The sequence below is a fragment of the Lytechinus variegatus genome, chromosome 9, assembly GCF_018143015.1.
Source record: "Lytechinus variegatus isolate NC3 chromosome 9, Lvar_3.0, whole genome shotgun sequence".
Taxonomy (NCBI): domain Eukaryota; kingdom Metazoa; phylum Echinodermata; class Echinoidea; order Temnopleuroida; family Toxopneustidae; genus Lytechinus; species Lytechinus variegatus.
The window spans coordinates 33,836,985-33,861,467 of NC_054748.1; the positions used below are offsets into that span (position 1 = coordinate 33,836,985).

At 37.5% G+C, this 24,483-nt stretch overlaps 1 protein-coding gene across 2 annotated transcripts; it reads left to right on the top strand.

Moving 5' to 3' along the window:
- The first annotated feature begins 4,734 nt into the window (after nt 1-4,734).
- LOC121422047 lies at nt 4,735-23,957 on the top strand. 2 transcript variants are annotated; one of them, XM_041616852.1, is made up of 12 exons: nt 4,735-5,591; nt 8,925-9,119; nt 9,539-9,780; nt 13,884-13,980; nt 15,627-15,824; nt 16,493-16,652; nt 17,100-17,194; nt 17,553-17,757; nt 19,051-19,152; nt 20,509-20,793; nt 21,399-21,545; nt 23,051-23,957. In XM_041616852.1, the coding sequence occupies exons 1-12, from the start codon at nt 5,127-5,129 to the stop codon at nt 23,293-23,295; spliced, it is 2,436 nt and encodes an 811-aa protein (XP_041472786.1). In that variant the 5' UTR covers nt 4,735-5,126; the 3' UTR covers nt 23,296-23,957. The 2 variants fall into 2 exon arrangements, with proteins under 2 accessions (XP_041472786.1, XP_041472785.1); XM_041616851.1 differs by having other exon boundaries at nt 4,736-5,591; nt 17,550-17,757.
- The last annotated feature ends 526 nt before the right edge of the window (nt 23,958-24,483 follow it).

Consider the following 24,483-nt stretch of genomic DNA (forward strand, 5'->3'; position numbering starts at 1 on the left):
TTATTTATACATCTTATATTAAAGCAGCCACGGTACATTAAGTCGCCTAATAGTCTCCTACTTCAGACCTTGGATATACCAGCTTTATGTTCAGACTGCATTGTGCACTATGTTTAAGCCAAGTCTTAATTCAGTCTGAATATTGGCCTCCCTGATCTTTTCATTTTTCTACAATCCTCCTCCCCCCCCTGCCTTCCAAAAAAATATTTCACCCAAAACAAGGGAAAGGGAACACTTCTCATGAAATATTATGAGCAATTCTCAATTTTTGGCAATTTGTGCCATTAGAGTCGACTAATGGTCAATGATAGTGCTGGTTCTGGAAGTATTACCATACATTATTCGTGTTTTGACATGGTTTGTCATGGATTTGATTTCTAAAGTAGATTAAAGCCAGTATACAACAACCACTCTGATCAACAGCACCAGCTCAAGACAGAAACTACTCACAGGGTTGCTGGAACATTACCCATGATGCAACAGTTTGAAATGTAGTTGTATCATGTATGCCTACAAAAGGATAACCTTTTGCTACATTTTACAGCATTCATATCACAATGTTTGCCAATATATACAATATTTGGAGAATGCATGTTTCCAAGCCTTACTTAGTTTCATTAATGTTGTAATTAATAGATTTGACCCTGAATAAGTGAAGAGGGAAGTAGACATGTTCACCATACAGGAATTCACGTTTATTAGGTAATTTAGAAATTAAATGAGAATGAAATCTTTAGAACAAGATAGCTTGTGTGAAAACAGAAAAACCAAAGAAACGGATCAACAAAAAATTGAGAAAAATTGGACAAATAATGAGAAATTTATGAGCATTGAATATCATGATCACTAATGCTATGGAGATCCTCACACTGGCAATGCGACAAAGATGTGTGATGTCACTTGTGAACAACTCTCCTCATGACTTTATTATATATTTCACTTTAAATGCCTCTTTTTCACATCTATCAGTAGAGCATTCTCTCTCTAAGAGGGCATGTAATACAGATTTTGAAAGAATACATCATGGATCACCATAAGAAAAGGCAAAAAGAGACATTTTTACGGTATTTAATAGTCCATCAATACACATCCTTGTTGCATTGCAAATAGGAGGATCTGCATAGCATTATTCAATACTCATAACTTTCTCATTATTTGTCTGATTTTTCTCAAACTTTCTTTGTTCTTATGCTTTGATTTGTCTGTTTCGTCACAAGCGTACTTGTTCCAAAGGTTTCATTCCCCTTTAGGGGTGGAGAAAGATGACAATGGGTGAGAGAAACAGAGAGAATATGAGATACAGTGAGAAAGAGAGATAGGGGGGATCAGAGATATAAAAGGAGAGAAATATAGATTTCATGACGTAGTATTTGTAGCTTCCGGATACCGAATTTCTTATTTTGCAAAGTACACCTGTACGTGACCAAAGTGCGCTTTTAAAGGCGAAATTCATCCTGACAAACGTTTATGGTAAATAAAGCAGAACAAATATTGAAAATTGGCGAAGGTTTGAGGAAAATCCATTAAACAATAAAAAAATTATTTTGATTTTAATTCCGACATCTGTGACGTCATATGCGAGCTGTTTTGCCACAAGATATCGTATGGTAAAAAAATCAATGAAATGTCATTTTCATCGGAAATAATTGTTTTATTTGTTATTGTTCCTTAAGTATATCAATAGAGAAGGCATTCCACACCCGCTCTTAAAAGTAAAACATCAGTCATCATGAAAAACCAACTTTTTAAAATCTTTGATGGGATTCCCTCAAACGTTCTCCAATTTTGTTCTGCTATTTTTTTATACACTAAACTTTTTGTCACTTTCACTTAAACGGAAAACAAATTTTCGTCGATAGTTGGCGCTATTCTTGTCTATTCATAACTCTGTGTTTCAGCTGAATGTTTCAAATATTATTAACGATAATCACCAGTTGAAAAGGTCAAACAGTTAAGTTTTGAATGTATTATTAACATTTTGACCCTTTACCAAGGCTAAGGATATGATTAAATTTGACAAATACTTAAAGGGAGCGAAATCTCTGGAAGAGGTGTGCTTGCATGGAAACAAAAAACGAATAATATCAATAAAATTTGAGAAAAATCAAACAGAGTTATGAGCATTTGAGAATCGCGATCCCCAATTCTAAGGCGATCCTCCTATTGGCAATGCGAAAAACACGTGTGGTGTCACATGTCAACAACTGTCATGTGATGGACTTATCTTTTTGGTCTTCATAAGTTTCTTCTGGTGATACAAACTCTTCATCCATAATATATTCTTTAAAAATGTGTATTAAATGCCCTCCCATAGAAATAATACGTGATCAAGTGATAAAGGTGATAAAAAGGCAGGAAAGTAAAATATGAAAAAAAGTAATGTGTTATCACATCACACATCTTTGTTGCATTGCCAGTTGGGGATTTACATTAATTACAGTTATTATCTAAATTTTAAATGCTCATAATTTTCTTATGATTTTTTTTTCATTTCACTTTCTCAAACTTCGTTGATATGTTTCCTTTTGATTTGTCCTGGTTTCACACAAGCTTTCTTGTTCCAAACGTTCAATTTTCCTTTAAATGCACATCCAGGTCAGTATGCATATAAGGAACCGATGACGCTACCCACTTACTCCTTTTATACTTTATGGAATTTGAAATGATCTAATTTTCATCTAGTTTTTATGTGGAATATTTGTTTTTATCTCAGCTCCCTGAAAATGTTGCCTTTGTTTTAACACAAAGTGATAAAGAGTTTCATTATTTCCATAGTAGGCCTACCAGGGGCCAGTTGCATAAAACTTTTAACCTGAGAAAACTTCTTACCTGAGAAAAAAGTTTTCAGTTTTTACCAGAGTTTTCTCAGGTAAAAAGTTTTATGCAACAGGCCCCAGATAAAGTCAATAAATAAATATTTTCTTTACATAGGCCAAAATGTTATTCATTTTGTAACCATGGTTTCCTTTTGACGAATTACGAAAGTATAGACGAATGTATTTTTGTATTTTCCTCAAACAGTTTAATGTCACGATGAAATCACATTATTTTTATTCAATTCGATAGCTTTATGACATAAAGCAAGAAAATGTTAGGAATTGTTATTCAAAGTTTCGACACGAGTATATATAAAGAATAACCGTCGAATAAAGGAATATCTTGAAGATCTTATTAGCGGCCCATAAGTTTATACCAGCAGGAACGAAGAAGACAAAGAATAAAGAAAAAAAATGCAACCTTGAAATTAAAAATATTGTACTAATATTATACGACCCGCAATATTATTAATTGATCTCGATCATTATTCAGCATGTTAGTTTATATGTACAGACCCCTTTCCTAAAAGCCTGCAACAGCACCCACGAATGTATGCTTCATGAGACTAGGTTCGTAGATGATCGAACGAAAATTAAAAATTAGGACAATGTGATGTATATATTGTATGCGTCCATATACTATGAAGTAAACACATAATCAGTGATGGTCAATTTCATTGGGAATTCACATTCATATTTCTATATTATTCAACTCATGGAGTTACTTATTTTCTTCAGGAGGCATCATTGTAAAAGACTCATTATTTTGTTTATTCATTCATTTTATTGGAGGAGGGGGAGGGATTTAAAGGGGAATCCAACCCAAATAAAAACTTTCTCTTAGGGTAATAAGAAAAATCAGACAAGTTGATAGGTGAAAGTTTGAACACTATCTGACAAATAATAAGAAAGTCATTATTTTTTTTAAGTTGTGAATATTGGTAATCCCTAGATCCATGGAGACTGCAAATTGGCCACATATGTGATGTCACAGTGGTGTAAGGCAAGGACTACTCTTCCATGTACTCCAATACATAAAATGGCTAATATGTCATTTTTTCAAATGTTTTACTTCAAATATTATTTTTCTTTCATGAGGACATAAAACAATATACTACCAGGGTTATATTAAGATTACTGCCCCAGGGGAATGGGCAGTTATGAGAAAACCACAAATCCCTGAAAATTAAGTACATGGCCTATGGGAAAGTTTTCCTTGCCTCTTGTCATAATTTACTTACCCAGTTGCCAATTTGAAATCTACATAATCATAGGAATTTCAATTTTAAAGCAGCCATAACTTTCTTATTGCTGGTCCGATTTCTTTCAAACTTTCACCATTCTGTTTTTATCTATTTTTCTCCTTTCCAACGCTACATTTTAAGACCAAGGCTGGATTCCCCTTTAATGGCTCATTCTTCATGGACTAAACACAGATGGGTGAAATATTTTAAAAGAACGGATTTGTTAAAATTTCAGACTTTTGTTTGTGAAGATTAGTGAACCATGTATGCATGCATGGTGAACATTGGCGGCGGAAGCAAAAAAATTTAGGAGGGGACAACCACAAAATTTTTGACAAGCAAAAAAAAAGGTTCTCAACACAAAAACTTTAGGGGGGACGTTGGAAAATAAATTGACAAGCAAAAAAAAAAAAAAAAGATCATCAGCAACAAATTTAGGGGGGGGGGACCGTCCCCCCTCCTCAAATTTAGGGGGGGGGACACGTCCCCCCCGCTTCCGCCGCCTATGATGGTGAAGGCCATATAAAACTCAGTTTGTTTACATGTCATATTGTAATGTCAGGCGTGAACTATGCGGGATATAATATATATTCTCTTCTGTATTGACGGGTGTTTACTCAAATTACTGCAATTGAGAGAAGCCCGGGAGAGGGGCCCGAACGTTGTCAAAACTGCATGCGTTTCCTGAAGGCGTACAGGAAACGGTGGCACAAGTGTCCAGGAAGTAGCTAGATAGCCATTTCACAGGCCTGGATCACAGCTATATAGGGGTCATTCTTCCATGTATAGCTATCAGAGATAGTTCATTAAACTTGACCAGTGCTGTATACCAGTTGCTGCTGTAATCATCGCGTAAACAGTTTCTGTGTAGTAAAAAAAAGGGAGAAAAAAAAGTGCACTTAATAAACATATCAACACCTTGGGAATTAAGCTAGGAAATCGACGAAGTGTGTCTACGTATCAGCAACGCGGATACAGGCTCAATATACGACCTAACCGTTCTCGAGGATTTAATTTATGTTTGTTTAATGTGCAGATATTTTGTGCGTTTAATAAAGACTCGATCATGAGCGGAATTCCTCGCATTGTCCAGGAGACCGTTGCTCCTTACCCAAGAACAATTGTTGAAACGGTGCAACCTATCCGACCGGCCATCAATCCCGTTTATCAGTATGGTGGTCCGCCTTCGAGGTTCGGAGCCACAGGACCAGCCCGGATAACCGAACCTTTCTATGATTACCAAGTGGAGAGCGCTGTTCGACCCGATCCGGTGCGGGAGACTGTTATGACTCCAGGTGGCACTGCACATCAGGTCAATGTCGAAACCCGTGTTTATGCCCCTAACCCGAGTATTCCGGATCCGAGACCGGATAAATTCAAACCACTTGACCGAATCCACGAAAATGGGCATCCGGATATCACTCGCTTCACGAAGGACGAGCTCAAGGAATTCCACGAGTACTTACGGAGATCTACCGAAGAAGGCCGAAGTTTCAGTGGCACTGGGAAGGTCAACATTGAAGACATTGAGGTAAGTATGAATAGGCCTAGATCTTCAGCATAACTTTATTGGGCATTTCAAAGATTTTTTTTTCAGTGAAACAGTTAAATTGATGATGTCGCATCGATCCCCTAAAGGTTTTTTTTTAAATATATATTTTATCATACACGTAAATTAAATTATCATTCATTTTTTCACCCATGCAAGTATACGCATAATGATTAGGTACTCATTGGCTTAACTTATTATAAACCCAGAAGGAAAAAACAGTTCCACTGGACCAGTTAGGCCAGTAGAATTTCAACTGGTAAATCTGGAAATTGGAACATCGGTTTACTGGTCTAACTGGTCATACTAGTCCAGATAAAATTGTACTGGTCCAGTTAAAAATCGTCAAAAAATAAACTGGTCTTGAATTACTGGAATTGATCCTAAATTTATTGTATATTGGTCTTGTTTCTGGTGTTTGTTACTGGTCTAACTGGTCTTCATACCCAGTACCAAAATCCAGTTAAAACCAATTAGAGCAAAACCAGTTGAAACCAGTTGGTCAACTGGTTTCAATAGGTAAATTGGAACAACTGGTTCCATGCAATTGAAAACCAGTTGTCAATTGGTTCAAGTTAAAACCAATTGGGCAACTGGAACCAGTTGGCAATTGGTTCAATTGATTCCTGTTGAAACTAATTAGGCAACTGTTTTTAATTGGTTCCACTTCCAATTTCCCTATTAAAACCAGTTGAATCCAATTGGAGGCAACTGGTTTCAATTGGTTCCAGTTGAAACCAGTTGAAGGCAACTGGTTTCAACTGGAACCAGTTAAAACCAATAGGTTTCAAACTGGATCCTGATTGGAACTTCCAGTTGGAATGAACTTGATTAGATACAAATTAATTAGCATTTGCATCAACTATTGTCATGTCAACACAGAAGCAGTGTTATATGTGTATTAATACCAATATAAAGGGCATTGATAAAATACAGACTTTCATTTTTTTTGTAAGCATACGCACCTGTCTCGTTAAACAAACAATGCGAGCACAAAGCGCGAGCTGAATTTTTGTACATATTGACCCCAAACAGGGACATTTTGAGGACTATATTTTAGGATTCCATTAAGAGTATAGATATCTCAGCAAAGTCATCCAATGATAGTGCCATCCTTTGCTGATTTTTTTTAGAATTACATCTAAACACATGAAGCACTTTTTTGATATGCATCTCGCTAGTCATATAATGAGAGCGCGAGCTGAATTTTTTTAATTTGAAATCAGAAAAAAATTGACATTTTAAAGGGGAAGTTTACCCTGAAGAAAACATTGTTGTAAAAATAGCAGAAAAAATAATAACAAATATTGGTGAAGGTTTGAGGAGAATCCGTTGAAGATTAAAAAAGTTTTTAGAGTTCAAAGTTTTGTATTTGTGACGTCATAAACGAGCAGCTGCCCCATATGTTATGTAATATAAAATGCATGAATTTCAATTTTTTTATGGTTCCGGTTGACTTAATTTTGTTTTCTATTCATGATCGGGTTTGAAATGATTTGTCTATTGATATACAAAAGGTACAGTGAAAACCATTTTCAATTTTCTGAGAAAATGACATTTCATTGATTTTTTACCATTCGCCGCTTGGAATGCAGCTCGCATATGACGTCACAAATCAAGTAATTGAAATTCTAATAACTTTTTCATTCTTTGAAGAATTTTTCTCAAACCTTCAGCAGTATTTTTATTATTTTTTTCTACTATTTTTACAATAAACTTTTTGTCAGGGTGAACTTCCCCTTTAAGGACTGATTTTAGGAATTCATGAAGAGCAGGCATCTCACCAATCAACTAATGCGAACGTTAGCACGGACAGGAACTGTTTTAATAGGGCAATCACTTTAAGTAGTCATGAAAAAGAAGCAAATGTCACTACATAAAACAATGATCGAATTGCGAGGAAATATCTTTGGTGTATTTTTATTTAAAAACGGGAGATTTTAGTAGGAAAGGATTATATATCTCGTTAAACAGTCTATGCGAGCACCAGGAACAATGACGACATAGGCCCTGAACAAATAATGTTTCATAAAGTTATGAAAAATGCTTCTTATGTAATGTAACATAATGATAATGTACACTAATTTCTTCTTTCCCCACTACGTTTCTCTTCCTTTCTTCCTCTTTTTCTCCTCCCCCTTTTTTTGGCCAGCCGTAGTTACGCCACTGTTGCTATATTTTACAATTCAGTACCTTTGTTATTTATCATCAGGCTTTGATAGTTTTTTTTTACCGTTTTGCTCAAGGAAAGTTACTCTTGCTTTATTGAGATATGATTATTTTCAGCGCATATGAAGCTAGCCCGGGGGCCAGTCAAATAATGCTGTACACACGCATGGCCAAATCATTTCCAAACACCCCCTAAACGAGTTTTTCTCTAGGTGCAAAATACCCCCCTAAACAAGTTTTTCGCGGGTTTTATTTACATATTTTGGCCTTTTAAGCAAGTTGTCGCCAGAATATGACCACGGGGAAAAACATACCCTAAACACGTTTGACCCTGCGATTGAGACCATTGACCAGTCTTTCAAAACTAACCCCCTCTTTTTTTTCCCAGAAAATCGGTGTTTTTTATACCCTTAACGAGGGCACGCGCAGCCCGCGTCCAAAACTGAAAAAAGACACCCCTTTAAATGCAATTTTTGGGTCAAGCGTGTGTACAGCAATATATTTGACTGCCCCCGCCCCCCCTTTTGGATAGCTAGTACCCTTTCAAGATCAGGTTTGAGTTCTAGATGCCGATAACATTTTACAATAATTATGATCGACCATGCATGCCATTCTCGGCAAAACTGATATTGTCGCTTATACACGAGCCCATTTTGCGTGATATTTTAATCTCGGAATTCCTTTCTGGAAACGCTCAAAATGAATGATAAAAACAACTTGTTCGGCGATTCCATACGTGTCGTACAGGATGTTCTGACAACAATTTCCAGTTTACTAGCCGAATGCTTGGGCAATAAAATATTTTTTTCAATGATACAGCTATAGTGGGTAGTCATGTGAAAAACTAATAAACAACACACAAAAAAAATTATTAGAGGTAAATTATAGGTGAAAATGTTGTGTGTCGTACGGGACGCAGAAATGTCCCCTACGACACGCAACATTTAAAGCTCGAATTCACCTATGGACAACATATTTTTGTTGGTTGTCAGTTTTGTTGTCTACCCAGTAGTACTTTGATATTACCACAAAGCAATATTTGGACAGCATGCAGGTTTAACAAATGTGAAAATAGCTGATTTTTCTAGCATGTAATCGCCCTGTTGAATGTTTTTTTTTTCTTTACCATTTTACCTGAATACAAAGAGTATCCAGGCGGAGACACTGGAAAGCCTGAAGTCTGGATCAGTAGAAAGTTTGGACACTCTGCTACTCCTTTGTGAATTGAGCAATCTGCGGGATGAAAGGTGTGTCCTATTCTTCACCGAAGCGGGGTTCGACGAAATCTTTACCAAATTCATCGAAGGCGTCTTATTTTCAGGCAAATATATCAATGATCAGGTAAGATCTACCCTAAAATAGGGCTAATAATGAAAAATCTCATGGATATTTTTTTTTCATTTTTGTCCGAGTCGGTCGGATCCCTATATACCTCTACCTTTGCTATTTTGATAATCCCTTTTCTGAGTATGAACCCATTTTCCCGAGAAAAGTATATACTCCTGAAGAAGACGGAGGACCGTCGAAAATTCGAGTGAAGAATAAAAACTTTATTGGCAATGAAAGCATTATCTTCAGCATTATTTTGTTATATACATATATCATGGAATCTGTTGACATAATGATATCTATAACATGGCAATTAAGAGAAAGTATCTCACCTTCTCGACACTCTAGTAGATGTACTTTAAAGCTGCCAAATTAAGAGATGAAATTGGCTAATGTGTACACGAATTGATTTATCTTTGTTGTGTCTACAGCTCGAACATCCGGGTTTATACATTGGTTTCAACCTCCTCGTCGACGCGGCCCAACGCTTCACAGAGAATGGCGTGGAACTCTGCCGTAAGATGGGCAAGGTTGCCGTTCCGCTCCTCCTCGAACTCATACGCGATTCATTCTTTGAAGTCGAGGCTCTCAATCGCGATGACGAGGAACTGAAGTGGATGTCGAGAAGGGAACTGCTTAAGAAGATCTTCACCTTGTTTTACAATTGCATCAGGTAGGACTATGCTACTAACTTTATATTGGCCTCTACGGAACGCTTCATAAATCCATAATGGGTGATTTCAAGTCCGGTTGTTTGTTTGTTTTATTTCCGTAATCAAGATTAAAAAATATATACAAGATATAGGAGATATACATACAATAATAACGGAGGATCACCCAATTCAGCTGTATTTGCAAAATACTGCTGTTCTTCCTTGGGGTCCTAAATTTACAATACAAAGTAATATACAACATTAAAAAATACTAAAAAGAAACATTTCCAAGTACAATACAATGACAGAAAAAAAGTACTAAAACTGTCTTAAAAAAAAAAAATATATATATATATATATAAATGCTCAATCTAAATAATCATATAATAGAGTATGACAAACAACATAATATTTGCCCTCCTTTGTCCGGTCCGAATCTTGATCTTCAGACGATGTGCTTTCCCGGTCCACCAACTTTCGACTATGACCTCTAATCTGTAATTTGACGAGCTTCTTCGATAGATTCTGAACGTTGCAGAAAACGTCTACGAAGCGGACTCAAATACCCCTTTCATAATCCCAATTATGCGGAAAATATCCGCATTATTTGGTCGCAAAATCGGAGCAGGACCAGTAAGAGTTATCCGCATTATTTTGATGCTGCAATTATCCGCATAATAGCAGCATCGGGACCAGATTTTGACTTCATGAACGCATTTCCAAAGTAATGCGGATAATTGCCATGGTGCGGTCACAAGGTCACCCTTTTCACGCAACCCAATTGGAGGGGGCGTGTGCAGTTGCCAGTGGCGCAACTACGGGGGGGGCATGGGGGGCACGTGCCCCCCCCCCAATCGGCTGGCCAAAAAAAAAAAGGGGAAGGGAGAAAAAGAGGGAAAAGGGAGGAGAAACGTAGTGGGGGAAGAAGAGATTGTTGTTTATCATAATGTTATATTACATAGGCTATGTAGATTCGAATCAGTGATAGGTCAACACGCCATCACGTGACCATAGCTGCCAGGATCGCATTTGTTATATTCTAGGTTTTGACGTCACCTCAGGGAATATACTGCGTAGTATTTTCAATTGCGGCGTTATATCACCTAAGGTGACGTCACTCGCTGCATACAAGTTGCGCAACAAGATAGTTTATTTGATGTACGCGCTAGTGTTAACGCGTCGATTGCATGAAGAACGCGCTTGATGTATTTTAAAAAAAAATCTATTATGACGTAGACGGATTAGAGCTGTAGCAAGAATTTCGCTCTTGAACCAGATGATGAATGCAATTTCTGATGGCGAATCCACTATATAATATAACAGATATTGCCTGGTCTATCGTTTTAATAAATAACATTTCAACTCCCCTCCGAAGCTATATTTTTCCCTCGGGATAATATTTTCCCTCAGCGCTGTGCGCTTCGGGCAAAATATATTCCCTTGGGAAAAATATAACTCCATCGGGGAGAGGAAATGTTATATTCAAACTCTAGGTAGGCAATATCTGTATAATATTATATTATGTTATATGTTTTATTACATGAGAAGCATTTTTTTCATTACTTTATGAAACATTATTTGCTTCATTGTTCCTGGTGCTCGCATAGACTGTTTAACGAGATATATAATCCTGTTGTACTAAAACCTCCCGTTTTCAAATCAATATACACAAATTTATTTCATCGCAATTCGAATTATTATTGCTTTATGTAGTGACATATTCTTCTTTTTCATGACTACTTAAAGTGATTGCCCTATTTTAAGGTCTTAATATTAAATATTTCCTGTCCGTGCTAACGTTCACTTTAGTGGATTGGTGAGATTTCTGCTCTTCATGAACTCCTTATATCAGTCCTTAAAATGTCAATTTTTCTGATCTGAATATCAACAATTTTCAGCTCGCATCATTTGGCTAGTGAAATACATAGAGTCTTAGTGAATTCCTACAAACAATCCTTAGAATGCCCCTCTTCAGGTCGGAATATCCTAAATTTTCAGCTCTTGCTTTGCGCTTGCAGTATTTGATTAGTAAAATGCGTATGATAATCATGATTACAATGACTACAAAAGGTGCTTCATGATTGTGTTTAGATGTAATTCTAACAAAATCAGCAAAGGATGGCACTAGCATTAGATGACTGTGGTGAGATATTTATACTCTCAATGGATTCTGAAATATAGTCCTTAAAATTTCTCTATTTAGGGTCAATATATAAAAAAAATTAGCTCGCGCTTCGCGCTCGCATTGTTTGTTTAGCGACACAGTTACATATCATGATTACAAAAAATTGCTTATAATGTCCCTTTTTAGCTCTGAATATCAAACATTTTCAGCTCGGGCTTCTCGCTCGCATTATTTAATCAATGAGATACATATCCGTTTAATGGCACTGCATGTCCTTAAAATATCTCTATTAGGTCAGAATACCTGACCACTGAGCGCTCTTCGCGCACTCCCTAAGTGACTCGAAATTTTTGCTTGTGCCCCCCCAATGCCGTGACCCACGGTACGCCACTGGCAGTTGTCATGACAATTATCCACCTTTTTCAGGTCGCGGGCGCTCGTAAAAAAATAGTGCGGATTATTTTCGGAGTTTGTGAATGCATTTTTTATTGAATTATCCGCATTACTCTTACGCGGATAATTGGAGGATGGGCTCATGAAAGGGGTATAAAAAATACGCTAATGACTTTCGACGAACCATGGTATCATTGTTGTCCATCATCATGGTAACAGGGCTAAGCACCGTGATGAACCACTCAAAATCAAGGTTTCCAAGGGAGGAACAAAAAAAAAATAGCAAAGGTATCAGAATCATTATTCAGACGTGTCCCAGGAATCTGGGAATCTACCCCACAGGTGAAGCAAGTCTAGCCATATGACGTCGTTCATATAGGTCACAATGACTTTCAGCGTGGGGGTAGAAAGTTATATAAGGGTATATAGGTGAAAAATATTTCCTAAGTATTAGATTTAAAAGCAATTAAGGTACTTACTACTATCATTAGTCATATCAATTTCAACATGTAAAATGCAAAAAGTGTCACAACTTACCCCGCTTTCCTCTACCTGGTTTGGCAAAGCTGCTCGTAAATTTCTGCTTATTGTAACTCCCGTAGGCACTCTGCAGGACAGCATTTTTGCTGGTAAAAGCCAAGCCGGTATACCTAGGAAACATTTTACGTCTATGTTAATCAGTCATAGTGGTTGACCTTAGAGGCCACTATACTGATTAACGTAGACGTATATTATTCTTGGGCCTTTTTATCAAAGCGGAGACAATGGCAGCTAGAGTAGGGATTCGAACTCACAAACTTGCGATTATGAGTCCAGTGCTCTAACCACTGGACCACACACGACCCTGTTAAGATCGACTTTACGAACGAATGGTGATACTTTCATAAGAGCCAAATCAAGATCTCGATGAACACCACGTACGCAAGAAAGGATCACTAATTTGTGAACTAAGGGGCGTTCACAATTTCACTTTTTCAAAACCGTGTACAAAAACGTAAAAATGACCATCTGATTATGATTTTGGCATGGTCAGCCCCCCCCCCACTTTCAAAACCGTTCCGCGGCCCTTGCATTTTATTTATTATCATGAAATTTAGAATTTTTCACCATAGACGCACTGGATGACTCCCCCAATATTGTTGGTTAGTACGCTAATACAGAGCTGGTACTGATTTTCAGTATTTAGTACTGAAAATGAGAAGAATACTGATAGTTTCATGTAAAACACTGATTTCTAAAGTTTAAGCTTTATGTCTTGTCCTAACGTATTTTTTGAAAATACTGATTTCCTCACCGAAATACTGATTTCGGCTTTAAAAAATACTAAAAGATGTTTTTTTTTCAGGTTGGCAGCTCTGCTAATATGGCATGTTATACGACACGGTCGTCCGTCTTTTTCTGCGAGGTCTTTTAAGTGACAAGAATATATGCTCTTGAAATTCTGTTAAAATCCTTGTTAAATTTGAAAGAGTTTGACCAATAACTTGTTGGGACTCAAATTTTAGACAAATTTCGTCCTTTTTTATTTAATGATTACGTTAGTCTACATTATTTATGAAACTTCTTTTTATTTTTTTCTTATTTTTTTTCATTTTAATTTTTCAGGAACCATCCCGACAACAGACGTGTTTTTCGCATGAGCAGGGCTTCGGCGTTTTTCGAACCATTCCTGAATTGCCGATTCTATATCTTACGAGCAAAGGTTTAAATATTTCTTCATTCATTTATTAAACTCTTCATTTATTTAATGATCTATTGATCTATTCAGTTATGTAATAACTTATTTGTTAAATCTTTGAAATATCTACAGTTAAGCACAACGTTAAAATAATGGAGTCTAACTTGAGATTTATTTGGAAATAAATAAATCATAATAGAAATGACGATGATGATAATAATAATAATAATGATAGAAAAGTTTTTATATAGTGCATTTCACCTTACAAAGGTCTCAATGGGTTTAAGGAAAAAGACAGAACAAAAGATGAGAGAAAACTGCTGGTAATGCTATGATAATAATAATAATAGTGTACCCGGGGAAGCCACTTCAGTTCTGAAAACTGTTCTCCCAGCGGGCCCTGCTATCATTATTACCCAGCTTTAGCTGGGCTGCCTTGGCGCTCAAGCATTCAAGGATTTTTGTCCCCCGGCCCACCGGGTACCCATTCAGCTCACCTGGGTTGAGTGCAGCAAAATGTTGATAAATTTCTTGCAGAAGGAAATTACACCATGGCAGGGCTGTTTCAAAGTCAGAAGACTAATCCACTGGGCCACAACGCTAAACCAACTTTAAACCCCCGCCGACCCAACGCCGACATGCGCAGTACACCGCTCTATCAACGCTCGCGTCACCGTTTAACCAACGCTAAAGCAACGCCAGCTTCAAAGGTGCAGCGCTAAGGCAATGCACGCGTTTTCGATCCCCCCATTTTGTGCGCGGTGTTGTCGAAATTCGGCCCCCTCTACCTACCGTTCAAGGAACGCTCCAACAAAGTTCAGGCGATGTGACCGCGCGCGGGCCTTATGGTGGAGCCATTTGAAAGGATTCATTGTAGGCCCGGTCAGCCAGGTTGACGTGATGACGGTGATTTGACCAACTCATTTGAAGAATCCAATTACCTAAAGGCTCATTCTTAAAAAAAAAACAGGCATTGGGCATTTTCTGCTTATTAAAGGGGAATGAAACCTTTTGAACAAATAGGCTTGTGTAGAAATAGAAAAATCAAAGAATAAGAATAAAGAAAGTTTGAGAAAAATCGGACAAATAATGAGAAAGTTATGAGCATTTGAATATTGCAATCACTAATGCTATGGAGATCCTCCAATTGGCAATGCGACAAGGATGTGTGATGTCACTGATGAACAACTTTCCCTTTGGTGGACTATAAAATACCCTCAAAATGTCTCTTTTTGCTTTTTCTCATGATGATACAAACTCTCTATCCATGATGTACTCTTAAAAAATATGTATTTCATGCCCTCATGTACAAAGAACACATGATCTATGGATAGATGTGATAAAAGAGGCAATTCAAGTGAAATATATACTAAAGTAATGGGGAGAGTGATCACAAGTGACATCACACATCTTTGTCGCATTGCCAATTTGCTATCTCCATAGCATTAGCGATTGCAATATTCAGATGCTCATAACTTTCTCATTATTTGTCCGATTTTTCTCAAACTTTCGTTGATCTGTTTCTTTGATTTTTCTGTTTTCACACAAGCTATCTTGTTCCAATGGTTTCATTCTCCTTTAAAGCAACTTCCTCAGCATGCTCAGGGTGCACTTTTTCTTTGAACCATTTTTGTTGAAGACATCTTTTTTTCTTTATTCATTTTGATCAGGCACTTTTCATACTGGCCTACATCGTGACTGAGGAGGAGAACGCCGATCTCAACACGGAGACTCTCAACATCGAGTTCATCGTCAAGGTCCTTCGTAGGACCCTGGAGGAACCGTCGCACTACTCGGCTCACTACAACTTTTACGCCGTAGAGGTCGTAGAGGCTGTGCAGAGAGTCGCCGCCAACGACAGCAATAAGGTGATGGCGATGATGCTGAAAGTTATCAATAATTATACCAGTTGTAGATAAATACAGGAATGCAACAAAAAATGGATCAATGAATATACAGATAAGAAATATTCAAATAGCTGGCAAAATTACAAGAACAACAACTTGTGCTGATGCTGCCACAATGTTTTTTTTTGCTGCTGCTGCTACTACTACTAATACTTCTACTACTTCTACTACCTACTACTTCTACTACTAAACTACTACTACTGCTGCTACTACTACTACTACTACTACTACTACTACCACCACATACTACTACTACTACTACTACTACTACTACTACTACTACTACTACTACTACTACTACTACTACTACTACTTCTACTACTACCATACTACTACTACTATACTACTATTACTACTACTACTGCTACTACTACTACTACTACTACTACTACTACTACTACTACTACTACTACTACTACTTCTATTATATTATACTTCTTCTTCTACTACTACTACTACTACTACTACTACTACTACTCCTACTACTACTACTGCTACTACTACTACTACTACTACTACTGCTACTACTACCACCACCATAATGACTACTATATTACTGCTGCACTAAACTAACATATTGTGATAACATCCAAGAATTGAGGATATGTATACTTTCTCTCAAATTTCAGGATAAATTCATTGAAGCTGGAGTCCTTCCACACCTTGTGGCATTGATGGATGAGAAGAATTCTCGAGAGGAACGCAACACCGCCCTCAACGCCGTATGGGTCCTTTCTTTCTCCTCAAAGAACAAAGACGCCATTTTGAATGAGGAAAGGTGCATCGACAGTAAGTTTGCCTTTTTATGGTAAAACGGTGTTTTCGTACCGCGACGCAGAACGCATTTAAGAACACAGTAAATATATTGAAAATGTCTGTCAATTGACAATGAATAGCTAAGAAGTCTTTGTCGAAAAATTTTGAACCGGAACATCAGTTTCGTCCAAATTTTTTGAGCTGATAAAAAATTGCAAATATGTCGTTTGTGTAGACTTCAGGGCGAAACTGCCGTTTTGATTCACCAATTTTCGACCAAGACTTCTTGGTTGTTATTTGTCGTGAAAGGGATTTGACAATACATTTTCTAAGTTTCTGAATGCGCTCTGCGTTGCGAGGCAAAGATTTCAAACATACAAATCTGTTTCAGACGTAGTTAGAAAGTTAGAAATTGCTACAAAACAGCAAATCTCTCCTTGACCTAAATGCATTTTGTTTCAATCATTTTCATTTTTTCAGACATAAAGGCTTGCATGGGAATTGATGACTTCACCCGAATCTGTCAGGCAATCTTATGGAATCTACACGATCAAGTCATTCCTAAAACAGAAAAGGTACATAGAGTGAAATAAACATCCAGCTAATGGGGTACGTGGAGGGGTGGGGGGGGGGGGCTATTACGGTATCCAGTTTCGACATAGGATTGGAGCGATAAAGTAAACATGATTATTTGAAATGTACTTTTCATTTTAGAAATTATTAATGGAAATGACCGTTTTATCAAACTTCATTTTGAGAGTATAAATTTATTGAAATAGCATCCATTCTTAGTCCATAGATTTTTTAAGGGAGACTCCTCTATTTCTGAGTAGTTCGTGTTTTAAAACCATGCTGAATAAGTACTGAAGGTGCAATGAAATACCTCTTTTCTAAATTTGGCACGCATTCCATTTGTTATGCAATCCAAAGAAGAAGGAAGACAAAGATGATAAACCGGAAGTGAAAGGTGCTGATGACGGTGCTTCCGCTGACCCGGAAACAGAACGCAAGATAGCCAAGAAGCAAACACCCCACGTGATGCTCAGCTACCAATGGGATGTCCAGAAACAGATACTAAAGGTCAAAGACGTTCTGAGTGCTCTTGGATTCAATGTCTGGTTGGATGTGGAAAGAATGGGTAAATGATTGCTATTGTGATAAAGCCTACTATATTTCCTGTTAAAGAGGGAAATTAAGTAATATCCTTTCATAATTATGTAAGCCTTTAACTCTAAATTCTGATGTATTTGTTTCTTCTCTCTATCAACCTTTTCCTCTTTGTTTCTAATCTTCTTTACCTCCCGATATTCGTCCTTCCTTTTGCTATTTCTCTTCATTGGATAATCCAGTTTCATAAAGGCTAATGGTTTCAAACTAATCAGCCAGTCAAATTAAAGGATTTTAGTTGCTTTTAACTGTTATTGCGAATTTGTTATCTTAAAAAGTTTTTATTAAAGGACAAGTCCACCCCAACAAAAACTTTATTTGAATAAAAAGAGAAAAGTTCAATAAGTATAACACTGAAAATTTCATCAAAATCGGATGTAAAATAAGAAAGTTATGGCATTTTAAAGTTTCGCTTCATTTCACAAAACAATTATATGAACATCTCGGTCGGTATGCAAATGAGGAACTGATGACATCACTCACTCACTATTTCTTTTGTATTTTATTATATGAAATATTTTTATTTTCTCGTCATTGTCATGTGAAATGAAGTTTCATTCCTCCCTGAACATGTGGAATTCCATTATTTTAACATTTTGTGCTTCAGGCAAGGAGGTCCTAATCGTCAAATTCGTAGGAATTTAAATATTGTATAATTCAAACAATATAAAACAAAAGAAATAGTGAGTGAGTGACATCATCGACTCGTGTACCACAACCATTCAAATTTTCCAAAATATCTTGTAATTCTTTGGAATTCATAATATTTCTGTATCTTATCTATTTATTTGAACACTAATTAGAATTGATTCTACTATTACGTTATTCATGATTTCATTGTGTGCATTGAATGGGCCATCAGATGATCGGCACTTCATAAATGCATTATGTTATTGCTTTTATTCATTATGAGGGAGTTTTTGCAACAACTATGTAGACGCCTTCTGGAACGCAGCTAATCTACTGTCAAAACCTCCTCATGGCAAAGCAGGCTTTGTCGAAAATCGGTAAATCAAAACCGCAGTGTCATCCTTGACTTTGGACAGCCGACATATTCGCAAGTTTACGTTCGGTCAGAATCGTAAAGAGAACAGCTGTAAAGGTTCACCAATTTTCGACAAAGACATACCTCTCAGTTGTCAGCTGTAATTTGACTTGCAATTCCACGTTGCAGAATCCGTCCCCGTTGAAAAATGCAAAAACAACCTATTATGACTATTGTACAACTAATGCCATTAAATTTTTGTGTGCCATTTACCTCCAGGGGGTTCAACTTTAGAAGCAATGGCGAATGCAGTGGAAGAGGCCTGTGTCGTCATCATCTGCTTTTCAGAGAAGTACAAGGATAGCCCAGCTTGTCGAACTGGTGCGCCTAGCTTTCATTGATTTATTTAAAGCTCTTGAGTTTTTCTTTCTTAAGTGTCCTAAAATTGCATGTCTTCCCAATCCGTTTCTGGATTATACGTGTGTGCCCTAAAAGCAGTCATGATGAAACAAGATATGGAAATATCTGTATTATTTTTAAACAACAAATCGTTAAGCTTCGTTTGCCTGAACATTATAGAATATTGTAGTCTGTAGTTCTCTGAAATCACTAAACTTGTAAGATACTTAGATTGTACGTAAGATACCCCAAAATGCCCCTTTGAAGAAAAATATTAAGAAAAGAAAAGACATGAAAAAAGAGAACTGGGGCAAGAAGAGAGGAAGCAGAGAACAAGAGAATAATCAGTTACTCGATAGTAATGATCACGTTGGGTGTGTTTGTGTGTGGGTGTGTGCTTGTATCTGCATCTTAGATTATTGTGAGTGTGTTGGGTATGTGTGTGTTATTGAGAGATTGTGGAAAACGGGGAAAAGTTACAAGGAAGCAAATAAAATGTGTGTAATCAGATTCTTGTGCATGTGTGTGTGCGTGCATGTGTGCCATGGGCATCGATCTGATGTGTGCATGTCCGATTTGTGTGAGATGTAGGGTGTGTATTACCAAGAGTTGGAAAATTAACCACAGAGATCTAAGCGTGTGTATGATACGGGTCATTGGAAGTAAAACTGCGAGTGTGTGTGCGTGTTTGTGTGCATGTCCAATATGTTGTGGGTGTGTGTGCGTGTGTGTGCGATTGTCCAATTTGTTGAAATCAGGGTTTGTGCATACGTATGGGGATTTATGGTCGAAGCTTGTGTGTGTGTGTGTGGATGTGAGAGGGGTGTGGGATTAGGTGCGTGTTAATAGGATATATGAGGGGATTGTGTCTGAAGGGGGTGTGCGCGCACGCGATTATATCCTACAGTCTTATTATAATGCTATGTGTAATTCTTGTATATACCAACGTTTAGGCCTATTTTCACTCCCTCGCAAGATAAGGACTCGCAATCTTATAAAGGCTTACTTTATGAAAACTGATTTTTTTTTCTATTCTTTTATTTTACAAAACTAGAAATTTGTGAAATGGATTATATGATTATTATAAGATTATATGAACTTGTCTCATTTCCAGCGTGGATTCCTGTACCCAGTTTGAAATAGGGGCCAAAATGAGTGAGACATTCATAGAGGCTCACGAAACACCTCGATCGGGGCATAAACTGACTTGCAGATATCAAACCTAGCTGCTTTGATCTGTAGGTCTGTGCTATACACTTGCGCATTGAGTGACCAAGGGAAACTATAATGAATCATGTGTCGTAATTTATAGTAATTTATATATTCTAAACTAAACAGAGGCAGAATACACGTACAAACTACGCAAGCCGATCATTCCTCTCAAGATGCAAACCGGCTACGATCCAAACGGCTGGCTGGGCGCCATGTTGGGAAACAAGTTCTACATCCAGATGAGCACATTGGAACTGGTGCAGGACAATATGGGACTTCTTGTCCGAGAACTGGCCGACAGAGGGCGCACTCTATCTACAGAAGATCAGAGCGTGGATGACGATGAGTACATTCCATCTGGTCTTCCAAAGCTTGCTCGACCAATGTCGCCCCCATACTTAGTTCCTGAGAGTGAGTATCCTCACAGCATTCTACAGTCTAGTTCCAGACTTTTTTTAGTCAAATTTTATTTATATCATAATCTGATACAAAAGTACTATATAAAATCATTAAGAATTAGTTTCATAATACTCTTTCTTAAAGTTTCTTCTAGAAAAATCTTGGAGTAAAGGCTTTCGGTTTGTACATGGTCTCCGGAGCGCGCGTTCATTGGGCTTGGTGTAAATATATGTGACAATTTTCCTTTATTTATTATTATCTATTCATTCATTTATACATTCTTTACTGTTATCATTATTTTATTTATTTCTTAACTTTTGTTTTGAAGGAGGTGATATTATAACCCAAAGCCCTATATGGAAACACGCCCAACAAAATAGAGTACTACATGATTTTTGGTAGAAAAGAAAAACTAGCAAATTCTGGAGGTGTTCCGCATGGCACGGAGCACAGTCCAGTATTATTCTTCCTCGGTCAACGATGCCTATGTTTAATGATTGTCCATGTTGATGAATGTTAGGAACCGGAATCAGCCACCCGAGATTGAGAAATATTTTATCAAATTGGTTGCCATGGGAAAACATCAATAAAGACATTAATCTACCATCTTTCCGCAGATCGTACCCTACCGCCGCCTTCTCCCCCGATCTTCCCCCAGAGGCAGAGGGTGGAACGAATCGTGACTCGCCAGGACTCTAATCCATATCGCGTATACAGTCCGCCTCCGACAGCAGTAATCATGTCCCCACAAATACGTCGAGATGGTAATTTGTATGAATCATTAACTGGAATCAGGGGAGTGTTTCATCAACCATTCTCTCCGACATGTCAGATTTGACAACTTTCCTTCATCTTGATCGGCTGAGGATCATTGTTACTATGGTAATTGTCAGATAAAACAGGAATTGTCGGATAATTAACTTCACTCTAAAAATTGGAATGTTAAATCAACATTAGAAAGGTTGGAGGAGTGACCAACTTTTCCAAATGTTACATCTTACCTTGTATAAAAAGAACCATTTAAAGTGTTAAATGCAACATTTAGAAAATGTTGTCACTCCTCAAACCTTTCAAATGTTAAGTTAACATTTCTTGTTTTTAGAGTGTTCCAATTCATTTGATGAAACGCTCCCCAGGATTCAATATGCTTAACAGATTTATTTCCAATTCGCTCAATTACCAACTCGTCTACTTCCATTTCGTCTAATGCGATTCTGTCTAATAACCAGTTGGTCCAATAGCCATTTAGTCCATATACCATGTGGTCTAGTGCAAAATGAATGAAAAGAAAATGGGTATTATGCCAACTGGTTATTAGACGAATGGTAATTAAAAGACGGACTGGTAATTAGACAAAGTGACAATTGGATCAAATGGTTATTGGACCCAATGGTTGCTAGACGTAATTTGTTGATGGACGGATTGGCATTAGACTAAATGAAGGCAGACCATGTGGGGAGTGGACGAATTGGCAATTTACCGCTCAACATAATTAGGCCGACGATCCTTTATTCGTATTCCGTTCACATGCGGTAATCTCAGGGACGTAGGAGTGCGGGGGGGGGGGGGGTGGGGGAAGAGAAAGCGTGTCTCCCTCGATATCTTTTCCGAGAGGAGGTGAATCGATCCCGTCGATAAAGACGCCTAACAGTTTATATTTCCTAATAAGCATTTGGATTGGAAGAATTTGCCAACCTGCCAAAAACATAAAATATGAAATGTACCGTGTAACTCACACAAAATTTACACCTCATAATGCCCCAAGTTAAGTGAAAAGTGTTTCATAAACACATTCCTGTTATGGCCTTAATAGTATCTTCTCCCAAATAATGTGATTCCATATTCATGTGGTATGTGTTAACGCTTGGATGATCAGTTTTTTCTGTATATAATGAAGATGCATGGTCCAGGAAAGTCACTCAGTAATTGTTGAGATATCAATGTGTTCTGGATCAGTTTGACAAAATCTGAATCGAGGGAAGCAATCAAAATTCCAACACCAAAACCAAGGCCAACACCAAATGCTCTTCCCCACTACGTGGAATCGCGTCCAGGGCTCCTTAACGCAAATGTTTGCAATCAACGCTAAATACCAATGACCAATGAAGATCATCGTTGCATGCGCACTATGTTTAAAATACTGACCGGGAGCCAATGACTGCGGTTCTGTCATATTTTGCAATTTATCCAAAATCTTTGTGTTACGGAGCCCAGGTCTATCGTTCAAACTTCTTCATTTAAACTTGAATTCGTTGTCTCCAATTTCTAGGAGCTGTCTGTCTGCAACTCGTGCAGAGATGGAATTCACAAGAGGTTGTGGCATGGCTAGGTCACAACAACCTCAACCACCTTAGTAACTGGCTGCAAGGGTACAACGGGGAAGACTTAGTGGGACTAAAGAAGATATCCACACAGGCTCCAGAGTTTTTCTTTGGCAAACTGGAACGGGAATTCGGCTTTAAGTCATTATTGGATATGATACGTTTCAAGAAAATGCTCGATGATATAGTTTAGTGGCATAGAAATTGAAATGTACACTAATCTGCCCCCTCTGATCACACTCCTCTCGATCAGAATGAGACGAGGGGTCGCGGTCATTTTAGAGTGTGATTTACATCTTGAGAGTGCATTACATCGCCTTTAGCTCCTTCTGGGATAATCGCTTTCAAGCTCCTTGCAGCTTGTTTTTTCCCATATTCCTCTTACAACATAAGTTTTATAATTTCTTATACCTATACACTATATTATTGATTCAATAAGTATGTTTTTATTGTTTTAATGTACATATTTTGTATTGTTTTTATCATGAGAAATAAAATCAATCAAACAATCAACCCTGTATAATATTAGCCATTTTCATTAAAAAAGGGGTATTTATAAATCCACTCTCAAAAGATTTAATCCTACTCCAAAACGACTGACACCTTGATCGTCTCACTGAGAGGAGAGTGATTATGCAGATTAGCTCCTTTGAATTTATAAAATAAGAGAAAAAAAAAGAGTTTGCATTTTATTGTTCATGTAATGTGTGTAAACCATTGTAGAATGAATCACTGGGAACGACTATCCACTCAGCATGTTCATTCATCCATTCAATCACGCATGTCAAATGTTTTGAAGGAAACTTTTGTAGAGTGATTCAATTAAACTGTTCATGCATTGTATCAAAACCTAAACCGTTGTGAAAGAGGAATGCACTTTGTCATGTTTCAATTAGTGCTCAGTCTTGAAAGGAACTTGTTCTTGAAGTGTGTGCATATTGCATTACAGGGGCCGCGGAACCGGGGGGGGGGGCTGAAGCCCCCCCACTTTTTTCCAAATCCGTGTACAAAAACGTAAAAATGACCATATGATTGTGATTTTTAGCATGGTCAGCCCCCCCCCCCCACTTTGAAAACCGTTCCGCGGCCCCTGCATTAGATAGTAGGTCAATGCAATCCGTTTACTGTTTTAAATCCCGCGTTTTCGCTATTTTTCAAATCAAACATGATAAAGTAAGGGATTGCTACTTGTGTTATAATTATGTCAGATCGTATCTTTCGAGTTTGGTAACATTATGATGATTTTTTTTAACTAGATCAGTCAGGTAAGTCTATCTTCTTAAAATTATGAACCTCGAGCCTTTCACTAAATCCAAGCAAGATTCTAAAGTACGTCAGTTCTACCTTGCAGAATGCTCCTGGGCCGTCCTTATCCAATAGA